Consider the following 14,085-nt stretch of genomic DNA (forward strand, 5'->3'; position numbering starts at 1 on the left):
GCCCTCCCTGGGCGCCGGGCTCCCGTGCTCAGCCTCGTGCCCAGTCCAAGCTGCTGCTTTTAGTGTCCCTGGTGTCCCCCCCGGAGCGGGAGGCTGTCCGTCCGTCCGTCTGCAGCTGACGTTTCTCTCTCTCTTGTTTCTCCTCCCTCTCACTCGCCGCCCCCTCTCCGCGCCTCCCCTGCTCCCCGCCACGCACACTCGCCCTCCATCCTCGCCTCTCGCTCGCTCGTCTCTCCCCCACCCCTCCCTCCCCTCCTTTCTCCACCTTCCCCCGCGATTAGTCCATGGTGGAAAAGGGACTAGGTTTACCCTTAGTGAAGACATTTATCCTGAGAAGGGTACGTGCCTCCGCCGCCCGCCCGCCCGCCCGCCCGCGCCCGGTGCCCGGTGCCTGCGCCCCTCCCGGCCCGGCTAGTAAAAGGCCCGTCCTTCCGCCTCCCGGCCGCGCCCGGGCCGACCGGCTCTGGGGGCCTAGGTGGACGAGGGGGAAGGACGGCTTGCTGGTTCCACGGGGGGAAGGAGAAGCGATTCGAGTCGGAATCCGCTTCGCCCTAGGTGCACCTCCTAAGCAGGATCCCGGGAGCCCCGGACAGCGCCTGCACGGCTGGGAGTGGGCTCGGATGCCAGTGGGCCCCTCCCCCAGCTCTGCCTCTGGCGGCTGGGCGCCTGCGGGAGTAGCTCAGCTTTCCCATCTGTAAAAGGGGAACGGTCAAGGGCCCTCATACAAAGATTATTTTTAGGATTAGCTGAATTAAATTTATTTTTTTTTTTTTTTTTTTTTTTTTTTTTTTTTTAGCTGAATTAAATTTAGAGCAGTTCCCGACCTGTAATACATGTGGTAGCTCCCAGGAAGTGTATTGTTGCTGTTACTGTATTATTATCACTAATGACTATTATTACCGACGTCATGCTTCCAAGCATAGAAAACGAATTGTTTTCAAGCTCTAACTCTGAGCCAGCGCTTGTGTCAAGAAACATTTCTCAGGGATTTTTTAGAAAAGATTTCTCCCAATTGCCCCACAGGGCAGTCCATCATTCCACAGATGAGGAAGCTGAGTCTCAAAGGAGATTAAGCCATTTGCCCAAGGAACCTTCCTTTATGAAGGGGCGAGGGGCAGGGACTCAGGGAGGGGCGGGATTGGGGTAAACAGAGAGGCCCGAGAAAGACCCTTCCCCTTGGAGCCAGCAAACCACGGGATGGGGGCGCCCAGCAATGCCCTCCTCCCCCTTCTTACTAGCTTTGGCCATGGTCTGACCCCTCACCCCACCCACCACTGTCCAACTCCCCACCTGGCACCCTCAGTCTGGCCCGGATTGAGCTTGCTGTGAAGCATCAGCCTTGGGGTTGGGGGGAGGTGAGGCTGAGCATGTGACTGGTTGGGGGGAGGGGGGAGCCGGAGCCTGAGATGACAAGGAAGGTGGCCTGGGGTGGGCAGTGAGGATTTGGCGGGGGGGGGGGGGGGGTGCACGCCCCAGTAGTGGGGTGATGGGGGGGTCTCCAGGCCTCTCTGTCCCCTGAGCCTCAGTCACTTTCCACCCAGTGCCAGGTAACCCTGATTAACCTTGGATACCCACCCCTGACTCCCCCCTTCTTCCCCCTATGCATGGGGTGCTCAAGGTGTGGGGAGCTTTCTGAGGGGCAAGGGAGGGGCCTGGTGGGGGTGCTGGCGGTCACAGGTCCCCAGGCCCCACAGGATGCCCTTTCCAGAACCACAGAAAGAGGGACAGGGACAAAGCTTTTAGGTTGCCCCTTCAATGACCCACCAGAACCAATCAATCAGGGCATCGTGGTGGCCACAGAGACACACCTTACCCAGGCTCAAGCAGACTAGGGAATTTGTGGGCCTGGAACGGAAAGATTAAGGGCTGTGTCGACATCCATAATAGCTGGATCTGCGGTCTTGGGCAATGTCATTGGTCACTGATCTCTGCTGAGACATCTGTGACGAAGGCTTTCCCCTCGTTGGGCAGAGACAGACTTGCCAGCTTAGCACCAAAGACTCTGTTCTCAGAGTTATGGCCAAAGTCCCAGGGCTAACTCTGATTGGCCCAGCACGGATCACATGACCACTCCTGAGCCAATCATTGCAACAGTGGGCAGGGCATGACCTGACTGGGCAGCTGTGGTTATTTCGCCATGTGTGCAAGATGGAGCCCCTAGGCTTAAGATTCTTGACGCTTGAGATTCTCTATGGAAAGAGGAACAGCCTTGAGGCAGGGAAAATAAAGATATCCCTACAAGCTGTCGCTTCAGAAGAAGTGAGGACTCTGGGTCAGGTTCTCACAGTGTTTTGGAGAAGCAGTGAAGGAGCCTGTGTGGCTGCAGCAGAGTGAGCAAGGGTGAGCGTGGACAGAGGTGACGCGGGAGAGGTAATAGTGAGGACGCACTGGGAGGGACACTGCAGGTCACCAAAAAGACTTTGATTATTTCAGAGGGATTTGGAAGCCACGGAAGTGTTTTGACCAGAGGAGGGAAGTGTGCTAACCTAATAGGATTTTCTGTGGGTGGTGTATGGAGAGAAGCTGAGAGGAGGATTTGGGGGACAGGGTATGGGTTACTGCAATAGTCCAGGCGTGAGATGATGGGCGATGGAACCAAGGAGGTGGGTCAGATTCTGGATGTATTTTGAAGATAGAGCCAGCAGACTTTTCTAGTATGTACTTAGAGAGGGAGTGAAGACCGAGAAGGGAGTCCCAACAGTTTGAGGATTGAAAGAGAAGGTGACAAAAGAGTGTGAGAAGGAGCGGCTAGTGTGTAGGAGGAGAACCTGAAGAGTGTGGCATTGGTGCAAGCAAGAGGAGAAATGAGGCCCCGGAAGCCAGGATATGTAAGATGAGGACTGAGTTTTGACAACGTGGCTGTCAGCAGAATGAGAAAAATGGGGGGGGGGGGGCAGGTGCATTAAGCTCAGAGAAGTTAAGAGAGCTGAGATCACGCAGCAAGGTAGTGAAAGGCCAGACCCCAGCATTCTTGGCCTCCTAAGACCATTTGCCATCCCTGCCCCACCCTCAGTGCCACCCTGTCAGGGCTGATGACCTGGTGCCGCCAGCACATGGTGGGTGGGAGGCGGTCCAGGTCCCTTAGAGTGGGTGGGAAGAATGGAGCTCATGCCAAGCATCCTCCCCTTCCCCGCCCAGGCTCGGGTGTGGAAGACCCCGTGGGTGAAGTTTCAGTCCACGTTGAGCTCTTCACTCATCCAGGAACCGGGGAACACAAGGTCACTGTGAAAGGTGAGTAGTCTGAGTTGGAAGGGGGCATGGCTTCACCAGGATTCACTAGGTCCTGTGACAGAAACCAAACTCAAACTAGCTTAAGCAAGAAAAACATTTTTCATTAAAAAAAAAAAAAAAAAAAGTTTTCATAAAACTGAAAATTCCAGAAATAAATTACCTTCAGGCATGGCTGGATCCAGAGGCATGGACAGTGTTATGGGACTTAATTCCACCTTCCCCATCTTTCAGGTCTGCCTTCCTTTTGTTGGCTTTTATTTTTTTTTATTAGAACACAGATTGAGCTGTTTCATAAGCCCTAAAATAGCAATGGCTTAAACAAAACAAAATAGAATGAAGTTTCCTCTGAGGTAACTCCAAGAACAGTCATCCCAGAGCTGACAGGGAGGCTTCACAAATTTGGGGGCTCCTGTCATCTTATGTTGCACTTTCACCCCCAATATGCTTTCCTCCTCTATAGGGCACCAAAGAACTCAGTACCCACCAGCATCCCAGCCAGCAGCTGGGAAGGAGAAAGTTAAGCCCATTCTCCCTGCCTTTTAAGCTACGATCTGAAAGTTGTACAGATCACTTCCTTTCACTGAAATTTCATTGGCTGGAACTTAGTCATATAGCCACACTTAGCTATAGGAACATTCTAGGAAATGTATTATTTCAGACAGACTTCGAAAACCACAGCTTCGTACCTTACCTTACCCTCTACTTCCCCTTCACAGTCGTGGCTGCCAATGACCTCAAGTGGCAGACTTCTGGCATTTTCCGGCCATTTATCGAGGTCAACATCATTGGGCCCCAGCTCAGTGACAAGAAACGCAAGTTTGCAACCAAATCCAAGAATAACAGCTGGGCCCCCAAGTACAACGAGAGCTTCCAGTTGTGAGTCTAAGGATGGTTTGGGGAGCATGGGGAGGGGACATCCTCCTGGGTGACCTCAGGATCCACCAGAAGAGGGATGTCTGGTGGCCAGTGATACTTGGGTGCAGGAATGAGAGGGGTCACATCCTAGGTGAGGGCACTGGGAAGGAAGGCACCTTAGTGCAGGAGTGACCTTGGTGAGGGGATGGGATGAGTAATCACTTTGGAAGACAAGCAGTGAATGAAATGTAACATGTTGATGAAGCTTGTGAAGAGGAGAGGAAGTCTGGGCAGAGGGGGCCTGTTGGGCACAGCCATTTCTGGGGCTGGAGACTCAGGTCTGGTTAAGGGCCATGAGTGGTCATGATGCGGCAAGGAAGGTGTGGGTGAGGTCTCGGGGGCATCAGGGCAGGTCTGGAGGAGTCACCGGCAGGGGACAGGAGTGGTGTGGTCCAGGGCTAGGGATGCCTGTCCAGTGGGTGAGAGTGAGGTCACATCCATGTGGGACTTCCTGGTGAGCATAGTCGGAAGCATCAGGGCCCCAGAGGAGCAGATGACAAAGCACAAATGCGTCTGATCAAGGTGTTACTTGGGGTGGGCAGATATTTGGATCAGGCGCAAACCTCACTGGGGCAGGTTATGTTGGGAGGTGTTCTTGGGGGACAGAAGAGCAGAGGGGTAGGGGGGCATGAGAGCTGGGAGAGGACAAGAAGAGGGCTCTTGGTGAGAGGATTTTGGAGGGGTAGGACAGCTGATGCAATGCTTGGGAGCAGGGGCTTCCTCTAGTAGCCGCGCAGGTATCTCCTGGGGTGGGCGGAGTACAGCGGCCGCGGTGTGGGCGTGGCCCTCCAGGGCAGGTCCCCTGGGGACAGAGGCCAGCACTGGGGACAGAACTTGGGGGCTGGGGAAGGCACACTGGAGTGTGTGGGGGGGGGAGTTCACTCGTGATGAGGCATGAGGCAAGTCGTGTGGAGAGAGCACCTGAAGGGTAAGAGGTGTGCTAGGGAGTATGGGGGAGGGGCCACGTCAAGGAGAGAGCTTGGGTTCAAGGGGGAGCCCGGTAAAGGGGCTTCTGGGCGCGGTATCTGGGTTAGGATGGTGGGAGCAGCAGCTCATCCGGCCAAAGGTGCGGGCGCCCATATCACGGGGCGGAAGCCTGGTCTAGCCAGGGGGTCTCGGAGGTGTCACCTGGGTGGGGGCGTGGCTTGGCCTGGGGCTGGCAGTAGGACGGTGGGGGTGCTGTCGGCTAGAGATGGGGTGGGGGGCAGAGGAGAGGAAGGAGAGACAAGAGATATTCCCGAGGGGGGCGGCAGAGGTGCGCATCCGGAAAGATGGGCGTGGCCCCGCTCTGGGCGCCCCGGGGGCGGGGCCACCGGGGGCGGCGGGCGGGGCTGTCCTCACGCCCCGCCCCCCGCAGCACGCTGAGCGCCGACGCGGGCCCGGAGTGCTACGAGCTGCAGGTGTGCGTCAAGGACTACTGCTTCGCGCGCGAGGACCGCACGGTGGGGCTGGCCGTGCTGCAGCTGCGGGAGCTGGCCCAGCGCGGGAGCGCCGCCTGCTGGCTGCCACTGGGCCGCCGCATCCATATGGACGACACGGGCCTCACAGTGCTGCGCATCCTGTCGCAGCGCAGCAACGACGAGGTGGCCAAGGAGTTCGTCAAGCTCAAGTCCGGACACGCGCTCCGCCGAGGAGGGCGGCGCCGCGCCTGCGCCCTAGCGTGGGGCGCGCGGGCGGGCAGCGTTGCGACTGCGCACGGGGCGGGGCGACGTCTGCGCTGGGGCCTCCCAGAGGGCTCTGCGGAGGGCTGGCTGTGCCTGCGCCCTTGACCTCGCTGCCCCCTCTAGGGAATTGTGAACGGACGACGCCCCGCCCCCTCGAGAGGCCACGCCCTCGGGCGCGATGAAGGAAGAAGCCACATCCCCTACTAGAAGCCAAGTCCCCAGCGCCTAGGGGACCTTTGGAGCTGGGATGGGAGGAAGTCCCGCCCCCTGTGGAGGAGGCCAGGTCCTGGGGCTCTGGTACGGGGAGGCCCTGCCTCCTGTCCCCTGGAAAAGCCATAAGATGGGTCCCCAACCCCTGGGGCCCAAGACCAATTGCCAAGTATGGAACTCTCAGCTCCCTCGAGGGGCGGGCCCTGGGCGAGGGGCGGGGCTTCCTGGAGCGCCCCCTGGGGTGGTCTAGGGGTTGGAGGCACTAGGATGCAAGTTGGAGGGCCCAGGTTGGACCAGAGTGTCTTTTCATGTTTGTGCAAAAAATAAACGGGGAGGGAGGGTAGGATGGGATTTCAAAAGCACATGCGCCCTCGGGCGCCCAAACCCTGGGGGCCAAGTGGATGGCTGTGAAGCACCCGCGCTGCCCCCACTTCCCTATGGGGGTTTGCCTCTCCTGTTCCCCCAATATACCCCATCCTCATATCATAGAGTTCAATCCACCCATTTAACAGATGGCAAAACTGAGGCCCAGAGAGCTGCTTGAGGCTTTGCCGAAGGTCCCAGTGCCATACCCTCTCCCCACTCCCTTTGGCCTGTGTGCCCCATTTAAAGGTGGGCTGAGATCGGATGACCGACACAGCTCCCCATTGCTGCTAACCCCTCCTCAGGGGACCTCCCCCAATCCTTACAAGGGATGGGGGTTCTGGGCCAATCCTCCACTGCCCCCCCTCCCACGTCTGGCTGCCAAGTGAAACCCCTGCCCTCAGCCCTTTCCCCTGGGACCCTGTGGGGAGGTTCCCTGGACCCAGGCAGTCCCCGAACCTCTTCTCCGGGCAGGCAAGAAAGAGACCAGAAACTCTAGGTGTGTGTATATGTGTGTGTGTGTGTAAATACACAAACATGCTCGGAGCTTAGTCTCCAAAATCTCATTCATTCATTCAAACACCATGCCACAGGATACCCCCGGTGGGGCCTCTACCTGCCTAAAGCTCTTCCTCCAGCAGGCAGTAGTGGGGCGATCTGGCCAGAGTCAAGTTTCCCCATTTTAGTTCATGCAGGCAGAACCTTTTGGGAAAGTTTGTCATGGCTTGACTTTGCTCAGAATCTGCTTCTCCATGTTGGACAGGAGCTCGTGTGCCATTTTTTTTTCCCTGCCAGATTAGCAAGTACAGGATTCTCTTGTGCTGGGAAGAAACTAAAACAGGGGTGAGGTGAGGAGTAGCTGGTCTCCTGGAGTGGTAAGGGCTGTGTCAGACGGGAAAGCAAGGGAGGGCTTTCTGAGGAGGTGAGAAATGAGAAGGAACCACCCATTCGAGAGAAGAAAGCTCCAAGCAGAGGGAACAGTAGGGGCAAAGGCTGAGGTGGGCAGGCTTGAAGCACAGTGAGGTCCATGTGGCTGAAGAGGGGGACAACAGGGAGGAGGTGTTGATGTCGGGCAGACCTGCAGAGATATCAGACCAGGCAGGGCCCTCGGGAGTTTTTACGCTAAGAGACTTGGAGAGCTTCAGGAGATTTTAAAGCCGAGGAGGGTCTGGATTTCAGGTTTTAAAACCTCCATCTGGCCACCTTATGGAGAATGGACCAGTGCAGTTTGGGGGAGAGACAATGTGCTTTTGGGACACTGAAATTAATTCCTGGAGGGATTTTAGAAGATCTATTTTAAAAGAAAAAAATAAACCCACCCCTTAGATGAGCCCTGGGCCACTGGGTACAGTTGTCCCGTTGTGCACTGCCCAAGGGTTTGACACTTCTAAGGAGGCCATGTGCAAATCCTAGGGATTGAGAGTTGTATTTTTATATTGATGGTTTCCTGGCACTATTTTGTAAGTTACCCAGAGGTGCTCTACGTCCTCTGGATTTAGGCAGGTTCAGGTACCTGAAGGTTCTGAACCAGAGATTAAGATGCAAGTTCTCCCACAGGTAGGTGGGGGAGGCGACAGGGGCAGGTTGGGAGGTGGCAAGGAGGGAGCTTAGCGTCTCTCTCACATGAACTGAGAGGCAGATTTTAAGTTCGGACCATCCATGAGGTAGGTAGGAGTGAGGTGGATAGAGGATTCGGGTTGAGAACACCAGCAACACCCAAAGGGGAGGTAATGTGACCTGGGGTGAGCCCTGAAAGATTTATGGATGACCAGTAGGAAAAGAGAAGAGGGAGCTGAGCTTTTCTCTGAAAGAGCAAACTTATTTCCCAAAAGAGTCCTTGGGAATCCCTGGTCAAGGCCTGCCAGGTGTGTGTGTGTGTGTGTGTGTGTTTGGAGTTCCCCAGCGCCAGCCCAGGCACATGGAGGGAGCTTCAGGGAGTATTTGTTGAAAGACTTTTTCTGACTCCCAGGCTAGAACTGTTTTGGAAATTTCCTCCCTCTTCTTTCCCCCAGAGAACTCCTATTTATCCCTCAAAACCCATCACAAATATCCTCTCCCATAGAAAACCCTCCCTGCTCTTCCTCAGGACTTCCCCAGCCTCTGTCCCCGATGCCTGGGGGCTAGGGGTATCTGCCATAGTCCCCATTTCCCCCAGACTGGGGATGTGAGGCCTCTAGAGGGCCCTAAGTTCACCTAGCACAGACTGGGTACAGGAGGATGATAGGGAAGGTATGCCTAGTTGAAATACGTCTTGGGGTCGGGGGTCCACATGCGTGTCTATCCATGTCTGTTCCTAGCAACCTTCCCCTCCCACATAGACCTGGGCACACAGAAGGTGTTCCAGCCAGACTGTGGCTGAGTCACAGGACACGGCGTGGAGAGAGGACGAGAGCAGACGAGGAGACAGGGAAGGAGTCTAAGGGGCTGGAAGCCTTTGAAACTAGGACGTTCCTGTATTGGAACAAGGCTCAGAGAGGAGCAGGGTCTTCCGCAAAGCCACTCTCCGCCTCACCTGGGGTACCCTAAGCTCTGAGCCTTGGTGGGGTCTCAGGGTTGCATTTAGACCTCATTTCATGCCAGGAGCTGGCCCTAGATTTCCATGGTCAGAGAACGGAGGAGGTACGTTTGGCCCATGGTGGGGCAGGGAGAGTGCGACATTTGAGGGGCATCTTGGACAGAGTCGATCCCGTCTCCCTGTGCGCCCACCCCACAAGAGGGACAGTGTCCCAGAGTAAGGACACGAAGAGAGAAGAAGAGGGAAGGTTGGAGAGAGAGAGAAGGGGAAAAATCAGGAGGGTGAGATCATCCCCAGGGAGACCTTGAGGCGGAGAGAGAGACTCAGAGATGGGGAGATGCAGGAACAGAGGGGAAAATGAAGCTGGGGATCTAGAAGGAAGAGGAACCCACCGTTCTCTCTGGCTCTCCCCGTCCATCCTGGAAGGATTTCTGTAAAAGGAGCAGGTGCCTGGCCGCGACCGCAATCCCTCTCAGGCTCCAGTCTGAAACCTCACCGTGCCCCCATCAGAGATGCAAAAAACTTAACACCCAACTAGAAATCTTTGGGACCTCAGAGACCTTTCTGTCCCCCACACCCTGCGCTGTTCATTTTGCAGATGGGGACACCGAGGGGCGGGGCAGAGCAGGGACAGCCCAGAGTCGCCCCAAACTGCTGCCCCGGTGGAGCGGGAGGGGAGCTCACTGGGGGTTTGGTTCGGATCACGACACCGTCTGCCCCCCCTGAACATCCTTTCCTAAGAATTGTCAAGGACCAAAGTCGTCTTCGCTGACACGTGTTGCTTTTCTCTTTGCCTTTTTTTTTTTTTTTTTTTAAGAGAGAAATCAAGTTGACGCTGTCGAGTAAGACCTCTCCCGATTGCCCGGCCCCCGCCTAACCATAGTGGCTCTCTTGAGGCACAGGTCACAGGCGGAGGTCCCCCCCTCACCCTTCGCTCCCATGCATCCCAGGCCATGCAGCCAGGGGGACTCACACTTCACCCCTGGCCCCGGCCCCCTGGGAACCCCCCCCCCCAAACCCGGCCACGCAGTCCAGGGAGGTTCTTCCTCCACACACCTTCTCTTAGCATGTGATTGCAAATGTGAAATCAAATGCTGTTTGTTTGTTTGTTTTAACTCCATCCCGTTGGTCTGGCATCTGCGCAGATGCCCCCATTTCTCTGTAAATATGTGACTTGGAACAAATGTTTAAAACCAACGAGAAGTGGTCATGAATGCATGGTGTTGAGATGTTTTGCACTACTCCAACTTTTTGGTCTCTGTAAAAATATTTTATTAACAGCAGACATTAAAAAAAGAAAAAGCACACAGCCTCAGATGCGTGGTGGCTTCCTTGCATCCCCATATTGGCGAAAAAACTCACATTGCCCTTAATACCCGCAGACGCTGTTGGACACACTTCCTACCCATGAACGCAACTCATCCATAGGTAGCTTCGTAGAAGAAAAAGGGAGACCCAGAGAGGTGAGGTATTGGGGGGGGCAGAGGGAGCCAGGATCTGAACCTAGGACTTTCGGCAGCTGTTGCTCAGCTCAAGCAAGTTGGGACATGCTCGTAGTCAACCTACAGCCCCATGTGTGTCCGTTTTGTTTTGTTTTTGCTTTTCTCGGCTTAAGTATAAATTTATTGAGAATTCCTGGGCTGGTGGTTGTCGCCTCCCAATGTGGAGGGAGGACTCAACACTAGGAAATTACTCAGAAATCACACTGTCCCAACACTTCTGGCCAACATGGGAAGGAGCAAAATCGTTCCCCACCCCCCAAATTGGTCAGGCTTTTGTTCATCCAAGAAGGGGTGGGATGACAGATGCAGAAGGGACCATCACATGGATGGGGGTGCGCAGGACCCCAAGCTGGCTCCTCAAAACCCAGGGGAGGAATGCCTGGGTGGCTCAGTGGTGGAGCATCTGCCTTTGGTTCAGGGCATGATCCCAGGGTCCTGGGATCGAGTCCCGCATCGGGCTCCCTGCATGGAGCCTGCTTCTCCCTCTGCCTGTGTCTCTGCCTCTCTCTCTGTATCTCTCATGAATAAAATAAAATCTTTAAAATAAATAAAATAAAATAAATAAAATCTTAAAAAAAGTCTTTTCTTAAAAAGAAATTACATTCAGCTGCAGAAAAATTAAGTTTTAATCTTTGCATCTTTATTTTTTTTAAGATTTATTTTTATTTATTTATTTATGATAGACATAGAGAGAGAGAGAGAGAAGCAGAGACGCAGGCAGAGGGAGCCATGCCGGGAGCCCGACGCGAGACTCGATCCCGGGACTCCAGGATCGCTCCCTGGGCCAAAGGCAGGCGTGAAACCGCTGAGCCACCCAGGGATCCCCCTCTTTGCATCTTTAAAATTAAGAAATGAGATTCTCACCTGCTACATTAAAACAAACAAAAAACCAGGTGGGGACCAGGGTGGCACTAGGCTGGAGCTCTCTGAGCACAGTTTTGGACTAACAACCAGAGAAGAGCTAGAGTAGTAAGGATGGGGCCAGGGGTTGAGACCTTTCACCCCAACCTGCTCACCTTGGAGGAGCCCTGAAGAATGCTGGCTATACCCAGGTGCACAAGATCCACACAGGGAGCCTGATGTGGGACTCGATCCTGGGACTCCAGGGTCACGCCCTGGGCTGAAGGCGGCGCTAAACCGCTGAGCCATCCAGGGCACCCCAGATTTATTTATTTTAGAGAGAGAGAGGGAGAGCATACAAGCAGGAGGGGCAGAGGGAGAAAAAGAGAATCTCAAGCAGACTCTGCACAGAGCCGGACACGGGGCTCAACCCCACAACCCTGAGATCACGACATGAGCCAAACCAAGAGCCAGCTGCTTAACTGAATGAGCCCCCCAGGCACCCCTCGAGCTGAATTTAGTTTCTGTTTTGAGCCCCCATCCCTCCAGGGAGCAGAAACGGCATCTCACTCAGCTCAGCGTTCCCTCTTCCCTCGGGGGAGATTCAAGGATCCCCCGGCCCAAGATCTGGGACCAGGGGTTTTCCATTTGAGTGGCCAGGGCAGGGGCCATGAGATCCACCACCTGTGGGAGTGGCTTCACTGCCTCTTAGCTACAAATAACGGCAGAAAAAAATGACAAACAGGACTACAAGTGATCAAACCTCGGGGGTGACCTATACCCAGAAATTCTCCTATGAGTACACCCTCCAGAGAGTCTTGCGTGTGGCTAAGGAGGCTGGAAGCAGCCTCCAGCTGTGGGGACAGATGAGCCAGGGCTGTGAGCAAGGTGGCAGAGACACAGCCCACCAGGGGCCCTCGCGTCCTTGCTGACTGTGCCAGGGAGCAAAGTGGCGTGACTTCTCCTTCTCCTCCTCCACCTCCTCCTCCTCTTCCTCTTCTTTTTAAGGATTTTATTTATTTATTCATGAGAGACACACAGAGAGAGGCAGAGGGAGAAGGAAGCTCCATGCTGGGAGCCCGATGTGGGACTCGATCCCCCGACCCCGGGGATCACAACCTGAGCCAAAGGCAGCCGCTTAACCACTGAGCCCCCCAGGCGTCGCTGCAGTGCGACTTTTGCATAACTGCTCACTCCCTGACCCAGGGGACCCGGTTTGTTCCCCACTTGCTAGGAAAGGTGCTCCGCCCACTGGCCCACTGTGGGCTCCATCGTGTCCTTCTGGAGCCACTGAGTCTCCTGGTCAACACCACACCTGGGGGCGAGGGACAGGCTGACCTTTGCCCTTCTGTCTGGAGGGAGGGAGGCTTTTCTCTGACAAAGGATGAGAATGAATGTTAGACGTTTGATGTTGACTGAAAAAAAGAAAGTCTTCTACATCTTCACAGAGCATGAGCCGTGTCGATCCAGCCCAACAACTAGCTGTATATATTTCCACACAGATATATTTCAGGATACATAGGTGTGAATAATAATAATAATAATAATAATAATAGGCGCCTGGGTGGCTCAGTGATTAAGTGTCTGCCTTCAGCTCAGGGCATGATCTCAGGGTCCTGGGATCGAGCCCCATGTTGGGCTCACTGCTCAGTGGGGGAGCCTGCTTCTCCCTCTCCCTCTGCTGCTCCCCCTGCTTGTGCTCTCATTCTCTGTGTCAAATAAATAAAATCTTAAAAAAAAGATAAGCACAAAATTAAGGATTAAAAAATTGAGAATTCTATCTCATACCATCAAGATGACTCCTATCAAAAAACCCAGAAGGCAGCACGTGTTGAGGATGTGAGGACATTGGAACCCTCGTGTTCCGCTGGTGAGAATGTAAGATGGTGCGGCCTCAGTGGAAAATGGGAGGGAGAGTCCTAAAAAGATTAAAAATAGAATTACCAAGTGACCCAGCAATTCCACTTCCTCTAAAGAATTGAAAGCAGGAAAAAAAAAAAAGGAATTTAAAGCAGGGTCTCGAAGAGGTACTTGTTCACTCCTGTTCAGAGCTTCATTGTTTACAATAGCTGAAACATGGAAGCAAGCCAGTGTCCATCAACAGATGGACGGACAAGGACAATGCATCTTGCCCACACACGAGAATATTCTTCAGCCTGAAACAGGAAGGAGATTCTTTTTTTTTTTTTTAATTATTTTATTTATTTATTCATGAGGGACAGAGAGAGAGGCAGAGACACAGGCAGAGGAAGAAGCAGGCTCCACACAAGGAGCCCAATGCAGGACTGGATCCCAGGATCCCAGGATTACAACCTGGGCCAAAGGCAGACTCTCAACCACTGAGCCACCCAGGTGCCCCCAAGAAGGAGATTCTGACCCAGACCACAGCATGGATGAACCTTCAGGACTCTATGCTGAGTGAAAGAAGCCCATCACCAAAGGACAAATACTATATGATCCCACTTGAAGGAGGTCCCTGGAGTAGCCACATCCACAGAGGTCCGTAGGGGCCAAAAGTAGAACCGTGGGCACCGGGGGCTGGAGGAGGGAGAGGGAGTTTGTGTTTAACGGGGACGGAGTTCCAATTTGGGAAGATGGAAAAGTTCTTGAAGTGGATGGTGGTGACGGCCGCACCACACTGAATATACTCAATGCCATGCGATTGTCCACATGCATACGGCTATGTTTACGTTATCTGAATTTCATCTCAATTTTATTTTATTTTATTTTTATTTATTTATTCATGAGAGACAGAGAGAGAGAGGCAGAGACACAGGCAGAGGGAGAAGCAGGCTCCACGCAGGGAGCCCGATGTGGGACTCGATCCCTGGTCCCCAGGATCACA

The 14,085-nt window shown here is 54.2% G+C and overlaps 1 protein-coding gene across 1 annotated transcript in view; it reads left to right on the forward strand.

Annotated features, from left to right (window-relative positions):
* Positions 1 to 5,929, forward strand: part of UNC13A (unc-13 homolog A) — a 60,366-nt gene extending 54,437 nt beyond the window's left edge. The window contains 5 exon segments of the mRNA XM_049097812.1: positions 282 to 338; positions 3,139 to 3,231; positions 3,948 to 4,107; positions 5,504 to 5,759; positions 5,761 to 5,929. Coding sequence (XP_048953769.1) covers positions 282 to 338; positions 3,139 to 3,231; positions 3,948 to 4,107; positions 5,504 to 5,759; positions 5,761 to 5,805 — 611 coding nt within the window. The 3' untranslated portion in view covers positions 5,806 to 5,929.
* Positions 5,930 to 14,085: the final 8,156 nt, after the last annotated feature.

The sequence above is a fragment of the Canis lupus genome, chromosome 20 (genome assembly GCF_003254725.2).
Source record: "Canis lupus dingo isolate Sandy chromosome 20, ASM325472v2, whole genome shotgun sequence".
Taxonomy (NCBI): domain Eukaryota; kingdom Metazoa; phylum Chordata; class Mammalia; order Carnivora; family Canidae; genus Canis; species Canis lupus.